General features: G+C 38.8%; 1 protein-coding gene across 2 annotated transcripts in view; it reads right to left on the bottom strand.

The window, feature by feature from the left end:
- Positions 1-19,629, bottom strand: part of Pcca (propionyl-CoA carboxylase subunit alpha) — a 308,071-nt gene that overhangs the window by 253,304 nt on the left and 35,138 nt on the right. For both annotated transcript variants that reach the window (XM_028771105.1, XM_028771113.1), the window contains exons 5-6: positions 7,371-7,484; positions 5,219-5,272 (exon numbers count right to left, since the gene is read on the bottom strand). In XM_028771105.1, the coding sequence (XP_028626938.1) occupies positions 5,219-5,272; positions 7,371-7,484 (168 nt within the window). The remainder of the gene's footprint in view (positions 1-5,218; positions 5,273-7,370; positions 7,485-19,629) is intronic.

The raw sequence follows: 19,629 nt of genomic DNA, 5'->3' as shown, positions 1-19,629 counted from the left end.
AGTTTTAGACAGCATGCAGTTAAAAACTTAATTTTAGAATGAACTTGGGACCAGTCAGGAAGAATCACCAGCCACATGGAAAAATGATAATGTTACTCCATTTAATCCAGTGAAATCTTCAACTTACCACTTTCACTTGGAAATCTTTCCTACTAAATTCTAAACTTAGGGGTTAAATACAAATACATCAATGAAAATCAATTTTAACCAAAAAGAGTTATTATAAAACAGTATTAAAATTAGCATTACAACATAAAAAGACAAGATAATTCTCAAAATGACCTTTCTACATTGATTTCTAGAATTTCAAGCTTTAACTCAGCAACTTCTCTTGTCAAAGAGAGCAGCACAGCCAGGATGACCCCTAATGCAAAAGGTTTAAAAAGCACAATTGTCTCTAACAACTGACATCTGCATGAAATGTCTGAGTCAAATAAATCAGAAATGCTAATAAGAGAAAAAAAGATGAACATAAGATTAGGAGAGACGGGAGCTGGAGAGATGGCTCAGTGGTTAAGAGCACTGGCTGCTCCTTCAGAAGATCCGGTTTCAATTCCCAGCAACCACATGACAGCTCACTGTTATTCCACTTCCAGGGTATCCAACACACTCACACAGACATACATGTAGGCAAAACACCAATAATATGAAACAAAAATAAATATATTATTAAAAGAAAAAGATTGGGAGAAATAATTATATTTGACTTTTCCAGCCAAAGACAAGAGCTTTAAACAAATTAAGGACAATTTAAATGAATTGCCTTTATAGGTGAAACATGCCCCATTTTCTTTATGGTCCATAGCATTTGTTTCTAGATTATCTCACAGAGTTTAGCACAAGAATCAGAAACTTGTTATTATATTTTAAGATTTAATATAAATATCAACATACAGCACTCATCTCTTACTTTAGCCCAAAGTCAAATAACACAATTAACAATGCCCTAAGCTCACTGTGACTCAGGAAATGAGAGGCTTTTTACTGCACATGATGAAAGGCTGTCTTCAGGGCAGCTTCACTACATGCCATGAATACAACTGTGTCAGGGGCAGCCCTGCTAATACACTGAAGGCCTAAAATCAGTCAAAGGCCTAAAATCAGCCAAAGGCCTAAAATCAGCAATAGGCCTGACATACATGCCTGCTAACACAAAGTCTTGGGTCTCTGTGGAAAAACACTGAAACAGATGCCTAGAAGCTATTGTAAACAAGCAGCTTTGGTGGAAAATTGTCAGGCTGAATAGTTATAGACCTTGCAGATAGGCAACCTTGGTGAATAGTACCAACTTAGATAAGGACACGTGAATCATAGTCAGAGTCATAGTGACATGTCCCCTGAACCTTCACCCAGCCGATACTCTGGTCTGGAAGATATCTGTACTCCCCCTGAACACCTGCACTCCTGTGTCTTCCCCTTCCCCACATCCTACCTTTTTTGTGTATATGACCCCTGAGTGAAAAAAGTAAAATCAGTGATTTAATCAGACTATAGACAGATCGCCATTTTTGCGTCTTTGCCTGTCCCCCCTCACTCCCCTGCTCTCTTTCAGGTGACCTCCCCAGACCCCCATTTAATGCCCTGCTGGCCAGGACATTTTGGCACCCAACATGAGGCTTGAACCCACGACCCTGAGATTAAGAGTCTCATGCCCTACTGACTGAGCTAGCTGAACCAACATAAGGACTGAAACATGGATGTCTGATCTCTAGCAGCCTGCAAGGCAATCCTGTTATGATGTTGGCCTCCAATGGAAACACTAGAAGTCTACAGTGTCCCATGTATCTGAATCACAGCGTTTGGTAGGTTAGATGGAATCAGTTCATTTTTCCCTTATGGCATCAATTCTCAATCTGTGGGTCATGACCACTTTAGGTCTCACATATCAGATACTTATATTATAATTCATAGCACTAGCAAAATTACAGTTATGAAATAGCAATGAAATAATTTTATGGTTGGGGATCATCACAACATGAGAAACTGTATTAAAGGGTCACAGCATTAGGAAGGTCGAGAACCATCACCTTGCGGTGTCTTCAACTTAATGTAAGTGTGTCTAGGGGTACAACCCATCATAAGGTGATGACCTCTACAGCACTGAAGAAGCAAAGAGGAAACACAGGGTGAGAGAACATTAGCAATGATTTATATCAGACAAAAGCATAGCCAGCACACAAACAACTCTATACCACTTACTCAATAACAATACAAACCCAGCTAACATCATTAATCAGAAAAGTTCAAATAAAAACCACAATGAAACATCACTACTTGATGAGATAGAAGAGTAGTAAGAATGTAGGGCAACCATGAGTAGAGCTGTACAATTACACCCACTAGTACTCCAGTTCCTGCTCATAGTCCTAAACGGTTAACAAACAGAACTGAAACCCACCACAATGGCATTGGAAGTCAGTCAATTTCTAAGAATATACCCAGGTGGAGGGAAAAAAAATCACCATACAAACAATGCTCCCACAGCACACCGTAACCTACAGTCAACTCACTTTACATTGTTCTTATGACATACACCAACAGGACCAGATAGTCTCAAAAGAGGGTCTTAAAGGGTACACTCTGTGGGAACATATTTGATATTTGGAAGTTATATGCCAAATAAGAATTTTGCACTCACAAAAGGGAAGAGGGCCCCTTAATTGTGAGCTACAGGTTTTCAAAGCAAAGAAAAACATCAACAGTCTTTTGGATCCAAACCCGTCTTTTTATGATGGAAAGAAAGCTCTTTTGCAGGCTGGAGGCCTTTAACTCTTAACCTTAAATCTTCAATAACTTTTAACATTCATTCGTTCAAATTACTATGTTGGAATCACTAGGACAGATAAAGAGGAAGCAGAGACTGATAAAAGCCAAGGCTCTTCAGTTCATCAATGAAAGGTTAAAACAGGAACAATTTTAACATAACATAGAGAATAGTATGCCAGGTAAGAATGTTTTTATTTTTAATTTTTTTAGTACTCTAGAAATCTGACAGAAAACATCCACCTCATTAAAAAGACACAAAAAACTCTTCAGGAAAGTTAACCATGAGCAGTGCCTTTGAGCTAAAAAGGCAGGAGAGGTTCACTGCATTGAGGTGAGTGTGGAAAGCATGCGACAGAAGAGAGGTGGCCTGCTGAGGCCTGCCGGGCAGCACCTCGTAGCCAGGGTCAGTAGAAGAGCAGCATTGTTGGTAAAAGGAGGAGATAAGATGAACAAAACAACTCAGGGAGACAGGAAAGAGAGGTGGGCCCTACTACATTCTCCTCTCTAATATGAATAGCCAAGTAGAAGGTATTCTTTTATCTTGATTCAGAGAAAATTTGGTGACTCACAATGATTTCTTTTCTGAATGAAAATCCCTTACCTTGAGGAGCGGGACTTACACTTGACTCATTTTCATATCCTCCAATGCCTTCGGCAGGAATGCCAACCAAGTATCTTGAATGACTCAATACTTGAATGACCACACTGACCATCTTACTTAACTCTCCTGAGTGTCAAGCATTCATCTCTACCTGAAGTTACCAATTTCTAAAAACGCTATGGCATATATTCTAGGGCTGGGCAGGCTACTCATCTCTGTTATCCCAGGACAAAAGGAGCCATAGACAAATACATAAATGAATGAGCATGAGTGAGTTTTAATAAAACTTTATTTATAAAAAGCAGGATGTATTTGTTCCACAGATAAGTTTTCCAACACTTTATACAAATATAAATATAAAAGACTACACTCTATGAAAACGCAAGAGCAACAAGTGCTCTGAACCACTAACCCATCTTTCCAGCTCTCAAATAACTTTTTATTGCAAAACTTTCATAAAAATTCCCCCCCAAAAAAAGACAAAAAAGAGGTATACACAAGGACAACTTGGGTACACAACAACATACCTAATAATCTATACCTTTATATACGTCTACCTGACTCTTCTCAGCAGATGTTGCCCTGTGGCTTTGTTTTTCATCCAGAAAGGAAGCGAGTTACAGTAGGCAATTATAGACTCTAATTCGGCAATCTACAGAACTGCTCCAATTGAAATTTAGAAAGCTTTGAGTTCTATCTATAGAACAAAGTACAAGTTACAAAGTGTGGGGGGAAATTATCTAATATATTAGAATAAGAAAGATAATCTAAGCCAGAAGAGGTGGCAGACACATTCAACCCAAGCACTTGGGAGGCAAAGGCAGGCAGATCTCTGTGAGTTCGAGGCCAGCCTGATCTACAGAGTGAGTGCCAAGACAGCCAGGACTACACAGAGAAACACTGTCTTGAAAGGAAGGAAGGAAGGAAAGAAGGAAGGAAGGAAGGAAGGAAGGAAGGAAGGAAGGAAGGAAGGAAGAAGTAAGAAAAAAAGGTAATTTAATATCTGACATAATTGAACCAATAACCACAAAAGTTCTAACATTAATCAAAATCATATTTTAGTTCCCAAAAACTTAGGTTTCAGTGTCATCTTGAGCATAATTAGATCTAAAAATTTTATATTTGTATACATTATATATTATATTATACTTTATATACAATATATATTACATATAAAAATAATTATATATCATTAGTTTTATATAAATATAGGTTAATCCGCCTAACTAGGATATGCCATGAAGACTACACTTAGACCATTTAAAAATGCTTTTCCCAAAATAAAGCCAATAGGATCTGATCATGTTACCATTTGGAATAAAAATGGGAAAAAAATTAAATCTTACTTCTGGTCTCATTTCCTATGCTCATGATATAAAAGTATAACTGTAATAAGTCAACAAACAACCTGGCCTATTTACATAAATATTTATTTTTATTTTTTAATTACATGTATGCATGTGTGTCTGTGTGGAGTATGTGCGCATGAGTGCAAATGCACACAGAAGCCAGAAGTGGGAGTCATGTCTATAGAGCTGGGGTGCTGCTAGTTACCATATTTAGGTCTTCTGCTCTTAACCACCAAGCCTTCTCTCCAGCCCCCCATTTACAATTTAAAGTCAGATCAAATAATGTCACAAATGGATCAGAGTTGCAACTTTAATTCTTCTCCATTCTCATAATTACTCATCAAGACCTGGATTACAGAATGAAAACATTCACTTTTAACAATCATCAAAAAGTCAGTAAATCAATTAGAATTCTATAATTCAGGAGTCTAACATTAGCAACTCGTGTCTGGATGCTGCTTTCTAGAATAAGGCAATCATTTCTGGCTTGTCACAGACTTACCAAACACTTTGCAAACTCTTTGTTTTCTGACAGGAATCCATAACCTGGGTGTACCTTTGGGGAAAAAAAAAAAAAAAGGTTGTTTTAGCTTTGTTACATTGTAAGTCTGTCTAAGCCACAAGGTATCCACTGTTTAAGTGTGTTGAAGGTGACTTCCTCACTGACTAGCTCATTTCACTTTTCTGAGTAGAGAATCAAATTCCTCCTTTACTCTGTCAGCAGACCATAGTGGCATCTACCTGATAGATACTTGTGACAGAGTTCTTGTCTACTCCATCAACAGAAACTCACCACTCACCTGACTTTTCCTGAGGCTGCTCAACAAATTTAAAGACCTTCCCAAGGGCTAGTGGGCCAAAGAGCTGTGATCTACAAACCTTTGGCAAAAGATGAAAACCTCAGGAGCAGCTGCTCTCAAGCCATGCTGTCAGGGTGTGGTGGCACGTGCCTTTAAGCCTAACACAAACAGGACCCCAGCCTGGTCTACATAGTGATTTCCAGGCTAACCAGGACTATGTATGTAGAGGAACCCTGCCGAAAGAAAGAAAGAAAGGAAGGAAGGAAGGAAGGAAGGAAGGAAGGAAGGAAGGAAGGAAGGAGAGAAGGAGGGAGGGAGGGAGGAAGGAAGGAAGGAAGGAAAGAAAAGAAAGAGAAAGAGAGGAAGAGAGGAGGAAGAAAAGAAGAGAGGAAAAAGAGAGGAAGAGAGGAAGAGAGGAGAGGAAGAAGAGAGGAAGAGAGGAAGGGAAGTAGAGAGGGAGAGAGGAGAGGAAGGAGGGAGGGAGGGAGGGAGGGAGGGAGGGAGGGAGGGAGGGAGGGAGGGAGGAAGGAAGGAAGGAAAGAAGGAAGGAAGGAAAGCAAGCAAGCCCAAGCTCTAAGTCCCACAGTACATCTTATTCCCAACAGAAAAACATGTTCAAAAGCTCCCCAGAGCCTGTCAAATTGCACCCAAATAGACATTTGGTTTAACTTGTACTTTTGTACCATCTAGTTTTTTTCCTTCTGGTAACTATCCTTTCTCTCCTCACTCCACATTTGGCCATCCACAATTAGTCTGTGCTATGTTCCCCATAAACCACAGTGTACAGTCTAACCACTCTACCACACAGACAACCATAAGCCACGCCAACATCAGTCAGTGTTGAAGCAATCTAAGGTAAAATACTTCTGCTAAAAGGAGACCCAGGTTCCTGAAGGAGCCAGAATTGGAACCTGAAACAGCTACAAATCTGATGTTTGAACACAATCAAAGTGTCATGGACATAGGACAGAACAATTTAACCACTGAACAATAAGAAAAGACTTATTCCCGCATTTCATCCCAATAGAAAATTCCACTGGAGACTTCTGACAATCGGGGGGTTAAAACAATACAAACAGTCCTACTGTTAAGTGCTTATATGCTTTAAGGATCCATATATGGAATCATAGAATAGGGGTTTTATTTAAACACTTCTTTCTAAGGAAATGAGCAGAGCGGTGAAGCGGTGAAGCACTTCTGGCTAGTGCCAGATAGCGCTGACTTTAACATTAAGTGGAAAGTTAGTTCTCTGATTAAAAGCAACAAGCAAAAATTACTATACCTGATGTCAGAAACTAGTTTTTTTTCCTTGGATTTGACACCATCCAACCCAAATTAGGGGTGGAGAAAGGACTTAGCAATCTAAACTATTAGCATTTTGTTGACACTAACAAACTGAGATAATTAGCAAATAGACATTTTATTTCTAGCAAAGAAACTAAGTGTGCACAATTTTTAAATGACTAAATTGGAATTTAAACAGTTTTTTCAGAACCTGCTTATAATACAGAAGTTTGGGAGCTTTTTTTTTTAATGCTCTTATTACACTGAAAGGGTTAAAACTCAAAACTAATTGGGATTTCTTTCTTCCTGGTAAATGTGGAACTGAACTGAAGCTGCTCCCTGGTGTGAGAGCTGAACCCAGCAGCCACCTGCAGCATCAGCCACCAGCACTGCCAGATGCTACAAAGCCTTTGATTTCCAGTAGCGAATCCAACCACATTTAACTCATGTGACACAAACTAACTGCAACAGCGTTTTCAATCATTCTTCCTTATTTTTTCTAACACAAACTCTAGCTTTCTGCTCACTGCATATGAAACAGCTGCAGTAGATAGGTTCATTCAGACTCACAGCTTGGGCCCTGGTTTTCTTAATGGCTTCCATGATGGCATCCATGTTGAGGTAGCTTTTACTGGTGGGAGCTGGGCCAACACAGACAGCCTCATCCGCCATTTTCACATGAACCTAAAGAGAAAAATCCCTGTATTAACAGATGCTCTGTAAAAAGAATTACAATCACCCATCAGCAGATGCAAAACTGCAAATCTGATTGTTTCACAGTTATCCATAGAATCAAATTTCTCTTCAAATATGCACTGAAAACAATAATGCAGCAAAAAGGTTCAGGGTTGACATCACCCATGACTTCTTTTAGTACGCTTGCCTAACCAAACAGTTTCTATAACACACCTGTATCCCCCTCTCTGGTTCATCCATGCATAAATATGACACCAAACAGTACCTCACTACATGGAACCAGACTGGCCCAATATTTTAATAACAGGCGCATTCATGCCCAGTTCTGAGCAAGCTCCCCAGGAAGTGGGGATAATTAGAGGGACTGAATGGATGGATGCAATGAGTCCCTGCACAGCATCAGGTCGGCACCAGGCTCAAATTAAAGCCCAGGACTAAAGAGTTCAATATCATAACACATGAACCAGAAAATTCTGAGAAACACTTAAATACTCTCACATTAGAGCCTTATCCATTTTACACTTCGTCTTTGAAAAAAGGGAAGAAGATGTGTGTACTAAGTGCTCAATCTATTTAAATTCACCAAATTCAGGCATATGCTTCTGTTTTTAAGACAACTCACTTAACAGTGTTTTACTTTATGTGTTTTTGCTTAAAAGGAGACTAGGTAGGCAGGCATTCAATAGTGAAAAGAATAAACTGTCTAATTTCAAAAGGAATCTACCCTTTTTAAAATAGTCACAGTGGGCTTTTGAGCTGGTGTCTTCTAATGATTTTATAGCTTTAGAAACTCACAGTCAGATTAATTATTTTGAAAGGCACATACATAAAACCGGGCATAAACATACACCTGAAGATTCATGATCCACTTCTCCACTGAAGGAGGAAATCTACAGTAGAAAACATTTCAGTGTTTCTAAGTTATAACCTTCAGTTTTGAACTAATTTTTAAAAACCACTTTTTGAAATAAGATCTGAAGATTAACAAAGTAGCCTTTTAGAAATGAATCTGAATTACTTTTATTAATTCAATGAAAATTCTCCAATTAAGTAATAAAGTCATTGCACATTGAAAGGTAAATGATAACTTGCTCAAAAAGTTACAGATCAATATCTTAATATGAGACACTCAAATACTTACACTCCTTTAACGGAGAAAATGCCAAGCCTGACTTCACAGGCTTTTGAACACTCTGCCTTTCCAAGCAGGCTCTCTCCCTCTGCTTAGCTCTGCCTAGCTTACTCTCAGCTCCATGTTTTTTCTGTTGTTCTCAGACATCGAAGACGCTGCTGTTATCAACTTTGTTGATGTGATTAAAGCTGTGAGTTTTGAAAACCTTGAAACCTAATGATGCTTTTGAAAGAATGCGTGCTCCAGGTAAGCATAGCTACGAAAGTTAAATGCACACTTACTTTATATAATTTATTTCTCTCGTGATGTGCTGAATTTTTTCCTGGGCACTTCACATTTGGGTGACCTTCCTTTAATCTGAACTCTCACAAATGCTGGCAATGAATCACATTCCACCTAAGAATTTCATTTTATCATCTTTACCATCTATGTTATTATGATGTGCGTATTTTCTTCACAAATCCTGATGATATACAAGAGAAAGACTATGTTTTAAATTATTTTTAAAATCTCCCAACAATGTTATGTGCTAAAAGATTCAGGATAAAAATTTATTTCATAACTTGTATTATTAAATGGTAAAACTGTTTTACTTAAGCCACAACAGTAAGTCGTTGTCTTTGAAAACAGAGTTTAGCTACACCCAAAGGACACTTTCTCAGCCAAAGGATCTGGCAAGTGCCACGTGTATGGTGGGAAAAAAATTAAAAGATACACATATGCCCAAAATCTCTATGATGAACACACACAGAAACAGGGAAAGGAGGACTCTGATGGCCCTGGGACTGTGGACTCCAGTCTTCTCTAACTTCCATGATGCTACACACGTGACCTTATGCTGCACATGTGACCTTTCTTTTCTGTTGCTCTTTAGCTACCACAGTACACATGCTCTCCTGCATTTTCACAGACCCCATGTAAATATACCAAGGACAAGCTTAGTGTCTAACATGTTGCTGCTGATGATTCATACTGCTCTAATAAATACTCCGATACCTTACACATCCCAAGGTCAAAACTGCAATGAACTTGACAGATAAGGGATACACACACACATTCTAAAAAGGTTACTTCTCTTTCTCAGGAATAAATTTAACTACAGGTTATATATATCTCAACAAACTTATAATCTAGCCTAGGGTCAGAACTGATAGACTAAGTCCCTTGGGGTGGGGCTGGGGACCATCTAGAATTTCCTTCACCTCATTTACCACAGAGATAGTAACAAAATGAAGTGGAAAGGCTAGTTTTTAAAACTTCTGAAACTGGGCCAGGCCTTTAATCACAACTCTTAAGAGGCAGAGAAAGGAAGATCTCTGCAAGTTTGAGGCCAACATGATCTACATAGTGAATTTCCCAGTAAGACCTTGTTCCAAAAAAGCTTTTGAAATGTCAGTTGAGATACCAGGTGAATAATGTTGTTGTTGTTATTGTTGTACACCGTATGTGAGGTACTTTCTTTGGTTTAATTTTATTTTTCAACTTTGTAGAAGCACCTGTACAATTCTGAAGAGACTTTGCTTACCAAAGTTTTTATGTTTCAAAAATTTCAGCATCTTAAAAAACAAATTTTAAGTAATTTAATAAAAAAGGAAGAAAATATAGCTATCATAGACTCTAAAGTAAAGCAAATTAATCCAATGAGATTTGCTATAGTTAAAAAAGAACAACATGTTGGTAGTAAGACTGCTCCATACCCCCAAAAAATCAAGTGTTTTTCAAAAGAGACTGCTAGGTTTTATTCATGCACAAACAGTTTTACATTTTTATTCTATTATTTTTAATTCTTTGTAGAAGAGTTGCTTGGATCAGACTGTTTTTCCTAAGTAATGAGCTTCAAGGGTGTTATTTTTAAACTTACAGGACTGATAAAGAATTATCTTCCCATTGTCTTTTTGAAAATAAAATTATGCTTGTCTAGCATGCATAAGGCCTTGGGTTCAAGAGCTAGCACCACACATGCAAAGATCTAATTACTTAAATATGTGGATACAGACAAATTAAGACTGGTGTCTAAATTTTAAAACTTTGGATTAATAAAAAAAAATCTATATCAACAAATGAGATGTTGTTGAAGAAAAGGTTTAACACAATGGGCAGGAATAAAAGTATTCCCAGGACAAAAAGAGCTAGCATAATCAAGCTATATATGCCATTTTTGAAGCCTGACCAAAATAGAAATACTGATCTCAGGCCATGAGTAATTTTATCAGCAGTATCTACCACATCAACACTCAGTAGAGCAGCATTCTTGAAATTTATAAGCTCCTTATGTATCATTAAAACATACCAAGAGGTGTTAGGATTATGCCAAATACACTGTACATGTCATTAAACTTCTTCCTAATTATAATGACTACCACTGTAACTTGTAGAACTAACATGAATCCAATGATATTTGACATAACACTTAAGATGGCCTTCCAGTAATTTGAATAGAATAAAGAGCATCAATCCATTCTTCCAAATGCCTATCTAAATCCTCTGGTATATTCAACACATTAGTAGCATTTTTTGCTAAATGATTAACAAAAGTAGCTGTCTTAACTTCTTGTGTCACAGCAATTGCAGAAGCAGTGGTGTTAGCAATTAATGTAATTAAAGTTGTTATACCAGCAATGATCCAGCCCACTACCCTCTTGCTTCTGCTTAAAGCCTGACTCATTTCTTTTTTTTTTTTTTTTTTAAAGATTTATTTATTTATTATTTCTGAATACACTGTAGCTGTCTTCAGACACACCAGAAGAGGGCATCAGATCTCATTACAGATGGTTGTGAGCCACCATGTGGTTGCTGGGATTTGAACTCAGGACCTCTGGAAGTGCAGTCAGTGCTCTTAACCACTGAGCCATCTCTCCAGCCCAGCCTGACTCATTTCTTTCACTACTTGCAAGCTATTTTCCTTCCCATTGTGTTAAAGCTTTTCTTCAACAACATCAATATGTTGGCAGCAAAGTACATGGCTTGAACCTGAAAATGGACCCACAGAGTTATTAAATTAACAGGCTGGCAAGCCAAAGACAGGTAAGATTCTGCACAGAGCCTTACCAACCTAAGACATAAGTGCATTGCTTTTGATAATGCATCTTCCATGGTGATTAAGGAAGGCATTCATGTCAGAACAACCTAAGACAGGCTCAGTCTTGTTAGTGAAATGAAAAAGAGGGAGAGGCAGAGAGCCTTTGGGGCTGCTTGGCAAGAATCTGACATGGGCCAAGGACAAGGAAATGGGCTGTTTGGCAGGAATATGACATTGGCCAAGGACAAGGAAGTAGGCGTCAGGCAGGAATCTGACATTAGGCTAGAACAAAGAAATAATCTCAGGCAGGAACCTAAATACTAGGCTAGAACAAAGAGGTAATTTCAGACAGGAATCTAAATTTTAGGCTAGAACAAGGAAGTAGGCTTCAGACATGAAAATGACCGTGGGCTAGGACAGGGAAGTAGACTCAGATACTTTGGCCATCCTGATAAGCCCTTAGAAACAGTGATCATGGGAGTGTTCACATGCCTTTTCTCTGACTATTTGTGTTTATTGTATTGCTTGTTCCTTGACTATTTGTATCTATTGTATTGCTAGACACTCAACCTAGAACTGACCTTACTACATGCATGTAATTAAAATGATATAAAAGCATAGAGGAGGGGGAATGGGATGGGGGTTCTAGGGAGGGGAAATGGGGAAAGGGGATGACATCTGAATTGTAAATAAACAAAATATCCAATAAAAGAAGTGAAATGCCTGAGATATGTCAAAAATATTCCAATTACCTCCTATGTTTATCAAGAAAACTGTACCTTAGTGTGTAAAAACAAATGTACTGGGCCACATAGCAGGAGTTGAAAACTTCCATTCAGCATAAAATGTAATGGTCTGAATGGAAGTTTTCAACACCTTCTAAACTAGTACTGTCTGAAACATGAAGATACATCTTGTCTGTAGTACTCCAAAGCATACGTCTCCATAGGCTCTAACTCCAACAGGATGGACAGAAATATATGTGTCTTCCATGTGATAACCTTCAAAGCAAAATACTGCCCACAACACCAACAGGCTGACAAAATGGAGACTAAAGAAAAATTCTTGCCTGAATCAGCAGGGCTCACCCAATCCAACCAGACATCAGGATCCACCAAATCTAATTCAAATATCACTAACCTGAAAATTACTAAGAACTGGAAAGATGAAGAGAGGAAAAATCAACCACACAATGTAACGTTGAAGCATTAAAAAGAGTTACTTTCAAGCAATCAGATAAACTCCTATTTCTGAAGAGATAATTTTTTTTTTTTTTTTTTTTGGTTTTTCGAGACAGGGTTTCTCTGTATAGCCCGGGCTGCCCTGGAACTCACTCTGTAGACCAGGCTGGCCTCGAACTCAGAAATCCGCCTGCCTCTGCCTCCCGAGTGCTGGGATTAAAGGCATGCGCCACCACCGCCCGGCCAATGAAGAGATAATTTGATCTCTGCACTTGCTTTGGTTACATTTTATTAAAGTAACATATTTAGTTCAGGGTTATTTTGAATGATAGAATTAAGGATTTTGCTACTTTTCTAAGTATAAATCTCAACATTAAAAATGACAAGAACAAAAGAGCTACAAAATTTATGAACCATTTTTTTTATGTATATGGAGTATTTGTTTGCATGTACACTATATGCATGCAGACTTCACAGAGAACAGAAGAGGGGGTTAGATACCCTGGAACTGGAATTACAGAGAGTTGAGGGCCACCATGTGGGTGCTGGGAATCAAATCTCATCTTCTGGAAGAACAATAAGCTCATAACCACTGAGTCATCTGTCCAGTTCCCTGGCCCATTTTCTATGTCCTGTTTTTTTGTTGTGGTTTGTTTTGGTTTGGTTTTTTATGTCACAAAAGATAAGTGTTATGGATCAGTCAGGAAGCAAATTCTACTCTGGGTTGCTTACTGTTGTGCTTTAGTCTTTTAAAGTGTCTTGCTGGAATGCAGGGATGTGTTGCTGTCTATCTAGGATACACATACACACATAACACATACACACACACCAAAAGACAAACAAAAAAATAAGACTAGAGGTGTAATACTATAAGTTCTTTGTAGGCATCACGGAAGAGAGGAGTGTGAAGGAGGAAGAGGAGCAGATACTAAGTTCCTAAGCAAAACCTTAGCAAAAGGCATGTCTGTGGAGTTGGTGGGTGCACAGGGACCAAAGAAAAGAATTCTGGGATACAGAAAAGAAGAAACAGAGATGTGCAAGGGACAATAGGATTATGTGTGGGGACTGGTGTCCGGATGCAAACATTGGAAGATGCAGAGTGAGGCCTGAGGTAAGGTTTGGATTTGTTTTCTTTTGTTAACTTGGGGAAACTTTGAGAAAACTGTAAATAAGGAACTAAGAACAGCTATTGAACATGGTTCCTAATTTGCAAGTATTATAAAAACTATAGAATCCTCCCTGAATATGCTATTTTGTGCACATACATGTGCTTCTGTAAGAAAATGCCTGAACATGTAAATACTCCAAACTAAATAACATAGAGCTTATGTCAACATACATTCTATAAAGAGGAACATCTCCAAAGCAAATATAATTGAGCACTTTAATTTTAATCTAATGGAGAAAACACATCTTCAATTTAAAAATTTTTGTATTAGTGGGGTTTTGTTTGTTTGTTTGTTTGTTTCTTCCTTCCTGAGACAAAGTCTCATGTATCCCAGGCTGGCCTCAAACCCATTATGCTGGTAAAAATGACCTTGAATTTCTGATTCTTCTGGCTCTAGTTTCTGAGTTCTGGGATTACAGTTCTGTGCCTCAGTGCCTGGTAGTTTGTGATCCTGGGGATTAAACTCAGATATTATGTCACTGTGTTAGTGAGCTGACTAGCACAGTATGGAGCAGTAACTACCCCACAGCCTGGTTCTGTCATCTTCCCTGACAAACAACTTAGGTCAATATGTTTTTCCTAAGGACTTAGCTGGTATCTGACACTACCAGTGTGCTTGGTGCACTCAGAGCCAGAAGAAGGTGTCAGATTCCCTGGAATATGAGTGAAGGATTAATGTGAGGGCCATGTGGGTGCTAGGACCTGAACCCATGTCTTCTTGTTCTTGCAAGTAACACATACTCTTAACCATGAGCCATCTTTCTACCCCTTAGTTCATTACTGCGTGCGTGTGTGCGTGTGTGCGTGTGTGCGTGTGCGTGTGCGTGTGCGTGTGCGTGTGCGTGTGCGTGTGCGTGTGTGTGTGTGTGTGTGTGTGTGTGTGTGTTTTAAGTCAGGGTTTTTCTATGTAACAGCCCTGGAACTCACTTTGTAGAGTAGGATGGCCTCAAACTCACAGAGGTTCACCTGCTTCTGCCTCCCAAAAGTGTTGAGATTAAAGGTGTATGCCACCACATCTGGAAGGTTACTACTTTTTAATGAACTCACTCATACTTCTGAATTCAACTCAAAATTTCAGGACATTAATAGAATATAGCCATATTCTTTGCCAGAATGGAACATTCAGGAGGCAAAGGCAGGCAGATCTCCATCAATTCAAGACCAGCCTGGTCTACATAGTGAGTTCCAGGCTAGCCAGAGCTACATATTTATTTATCTCAAATAAATTAAATAAGTTAATAATAATAATAATAATAATAATAAATTAATAAAACCTACAATCAATTCCCTTTGTGTTGTTTTTATGACACTCACCAAAAGGACCAGATATTCTTAAAAGAGCATTTCAAATGGTACATTCTCATGAGAAAATATTTAATGTTATGAAAATTACATGCCAAATAAGAATCTTGCCCTGATGTACATGCAAAAAAAAAAAAAGAAAGAAAGAAAGAGAGGCCCTTAATCATAAGCCACATTTTTCATACTTAATGAAAACAGATAGCAATATGAAGTTCTCAAAAAACAAATTATTTAATATATAATTTTGGTATGTGACAATACAACTTATTGAGAGGAAAAACTGCAAATGATCCTCCATTTATAATGGGATACATATCAGTAAGCCCACTGAAAACAAATGATACCACTAGCTGAAAGTATATTAAAGGTCTAGTTCAGTATGTAAATACATATTAATACACAGGACCCACAAGGGGAACAGAGAGAACTGACACCCCAAAGTTGTGTCCTGACACACATCCACACTCAAAGAACTAAAGATGTAGCTCAGTTTATAGAGTGCTTGCACAAAACACTGGGTTAGATCCCCAGCACCGCATAAACTGGGCACAGTGTTATATGCCTATAATCACAACACTTGAAAGGTAGAGGTAGGCAGGAGGATCAGAAGTTTAAAGTCGTCCTGTGCCACATAGTGATTTCAAGGCCAATCTGAGAAAAATGCAACTATGTCTCAAAAACAGAAACCAAAAAGGAAATATGCTAACTCCACCTGTCAGCTTTCCGTTACTGTACATGATACCTGAGATGAACCCACTTCTAAGAGGAAACGTTGACTGAAGCTCACTGTTTGGGAGGCGCAGTCTATGATCAACAGGCCTGTGGTAGGAGGTACATAGCGGGGAGTATATGAGAAAGTTACTGTTCCTTCCTGGCCAGTTCAGAAAGGAGCAAAGGAAAGAAGGGGCCTGGAGTCATGATCCCCTTGAGGACGATTCTGCCTCCTAAAGCTTCTGCTGCCTTAGAACAGTTGCAGGCCAGGGACTAGCCTGTCTCAGCATGTCATCTGAGGAACATTTCCAAGCCAAACCCCAGCAACCTAACCTACAGAGCATAGCTTAAATTCTCTGTAAACTATAGTATGTTGGTTGTTTCCTTACTGATTTCAGGGCTAATCAGAGCTTCTGTTTCTTCTACTATCCAGCGTCAGTTTGTTTGTTTGTTTGTTTGTTTGTTTGTTTGTTTGTTTTTAAGGTATTGTATTACATACAGCTAGTCTGGGAAAATATCCACATTCCAAACTTGAATGAGGGTCTCTACAAAGATGTGACACGTTTGCAGAACTGTAAAAATCAAAAACTTTTAAGACAGCTATGAGATGTCAGGAGCCATCTACACACGAAACCTTACAAAGTGGTTTGTGCTGTTTGAAACCAAATCTCCTCACCACTCGGAAAACATTCCAGCTGAGCCACATCAGTACAGCCTCGGGATCTGTAACACTTAATTAGAATAGCTCATGAAAGATACTTGCCTAGAATTAATTATAAAGGCTCCTTTACTCAATATCTAATATCCATTTGGGGAATACAGCATAGACTGAGAATTATTCTATGATTGACTCACAGAATCAACTCAACACACAGTTGTCAACAGAATGAACCACTTCACAATACTGTTTATAAGCAATTTTAACCAAACGTAACACTTCCCTTCTAGAAACATGAGGTTCTTGCTTTTAGAATGCCTGTATGCTCTCTAGCAGACACTCACACTGCCCCCACACTTTATACAAGACTTCCTTAATATGGGCTCTAACTCAGAGAGAGCATTGGATACAACTCCAACATGACCATCTTCAGATAATTTTCCTTCTCCCTTTGAGGCTCCAACCAGACAGTCACCATGATGGCCACATAGAAGCAGCACGGAGAGGCAGAAAGGCCTGGAGTGGCTGGAAATCGAGGCAGCCTGAAGTCCAAAGGGGCACGGAGAACAGGATGATAGCTGAGACAACGTGATCAGCAATCATCAGCTCATGAAGTCACAATGAGAAAACCACATGATGACACACAGTGGAAAGCCACACAAGGACACACACTGCTGACCAACTCTGAGCAGCATCTTGGGAAGCAGGAAACACCAAATGCAAGGGCCAGGTCACTCAGGAGCCTGAGACAAGACAGCTACTGGCTAACAACAGCCACTGGCTAACAACAGGCTAGGGTGGAGTTGCCTGCTCTTTGCTTCAGCTCCTATAGCTTTTGGAGTCAAAATCAGAAGCAGTGTCTGATTAGCCTGCTGTACATGTCTACATCATGACCTTAAGATCCAGACATGGATCCAGAATGCACAATGCCAACTGGGGGCCACTAGGAACTTGCTAGTCACGAGAACTAAGTATTGTTTTGTTAACTCTCTTGGGGGTTTATGGGAAGAGTCAGGGGATGGAGGTAGAATGAGAGAAAACCCAGGAAAGAGAAAAGCAAAGAAGAGGAGGGGGGGGTGGATGAAAGGAACAGATGTTTTAACCCTTCACCATAAACAGGCCCACAGACCAAAATTCCAGATCACAAGACAGACTAAGAAACCACCCACAACTCAGCAGCAAATAAAATAGTCCAGAAGAAATTAATTTTACCAATCTGGCAAAATCTTTCAAATGTTTGAATTTTTCACTAAACTACATTTTGTAATTTCTATACATCTATATATACATCTATAGATCACCATATAAACTTTTCCCTTTGTATGTTAACATGATTGAGACATTGAAAGATTTCCTGACATCTAAACATTCATTCCCCATTCTGTGCATTTCTAGTAAACAACAGGTATCAAGTAATAAACAGAGTATTGAATTTCGATGGTCAACCTGATCACATTAATAAGTACCTCAGCATACCTTTGCGTGCAGCTGTGAGCCGGTTGTGAGTGGCACCGCACCATGGACTGGATAAAAAGAGAAGCCATCTGAGAACTGACATTCCCTTCTCAGCTTCCTAGGTGGTGCCAGAAAACAAGCCACTCCCATTGCCATGCTGTCCCCTCTGTGTGGACTACATCTGTCAGAATTGTGACTTTCAGAATTTGTAGCTTTGGGCCAGGAATTTGGCCATAGGAATGAGAAAGGAAACCAATACAGCACATAACCAATAATGCTGGCACAGGTCACTGCGACATACACAGTTCCTTGTAAACACTACAACATCAGAGTCAAGCTAAGCTGTATTTGATTACTTTTACGAATAGGTAGGACTCCCAGCCCTCCTTAAATAAATGCTTAGAGAAAAATAAGGCCATGATTAGGTCTTATTTCACATCACAAGGTATGATAACGTTAGAATATACTCATTCCTTTGAAAGTGCCATTCAAAATCACTGTGTATATATTGCTAGAGATCAAACTCGGGTGGGTTATTCACAACAGGCAAACACTGGATTACTGAGCTGCAGCCCCAGTCTCAACTTCTGATCTGTAAAAAGTGATTTGAGAAATCTGCCCTTTATAATAATGGAAGAGTATGTCCCAAGACCTTCTTAATTTTTTGCTAATAAGAAATTTTGCTGAAAAAGCCAAGTTGTTAAATGTTGGTATAGTAAACAGAAGAACAAGGGCTGTAGCTGTCTGGGGCTGTTAGATGAACTTTGCTGTCCGGGTGAGAGAATAATAATAGGAATAATAACAATGTTCTTTTTTAAACAAAATTTTAAGACCAAAAGAGTAAAATGTTGTAAGTCCCTCTTTGGGGGTTGTTTATTTAAAAGTTCTGGCAAGTTCAGGACATGTAGCTTACTGAGAGCATTTGGCAGGCATTTATAAAGCCTTGGGTTCAATTTCCATCATAAAAAAAGAGAAGAAAAGAAGTTGGAACATCCTGTTAAATGGCCAGTTACATGAACATGTAAGTTAATCTAATAATTCATACATGAAGACATTAATACCAAGGCTTTTCTCCTGTCCAGATGCAATTTCTGCCCAATTCCTAGATAAAGTCACAGTCCCTCCTCAGTGAAATGACTGGCTTACTCCAACCCCAGGGGGTTTAAACCATCAGTCATTTAAGCAGCTTGGCTGGGTTTTGACAATTTAGCCTGCTGAGCTCACAGCTCCCAAGGGGAGGGTGTTGGTTGCAAGTTTGACTTCTGTTGCTGCTGACCACTATCACAAAGTGCATAGATAATGGACTTCACTAACAACCACCCAGGGTTAATACTTCAAGTATTAGCCGTAATGTTGCTTTAATTAAGTTAATAAATAAAGGTCACAGTTTGATACAAAGTTTTATTAAATTTGACAGTGTTTACAATTTTTTAAAAACTGTGTGTTCATCTGTACATTGCCCCTATAAAATTGTCTACAGATAAAATACAGTTTGCTTATGGATTTA

The sequence above is a fragment of the Grammomys surdaster genome, unplaced genomic scaffold, assembly GCF_004785775.1.
Source record: "Grammomys surdaster isolate TR1022 unplaced genomic scaffold, NIH_TR_1.0 65, whole genome shotgun sequence".
Classification (NCBI taxonomy): domain Eukaryota; kingdom Metazoa; phylum Chordata; class Mammalia; order Rodentia; family Muridae; genus Grammomys; species Grammomys surdaster.
This window is presented reverse-complemented; position numbering and strand designations above follow the sequence as displayed.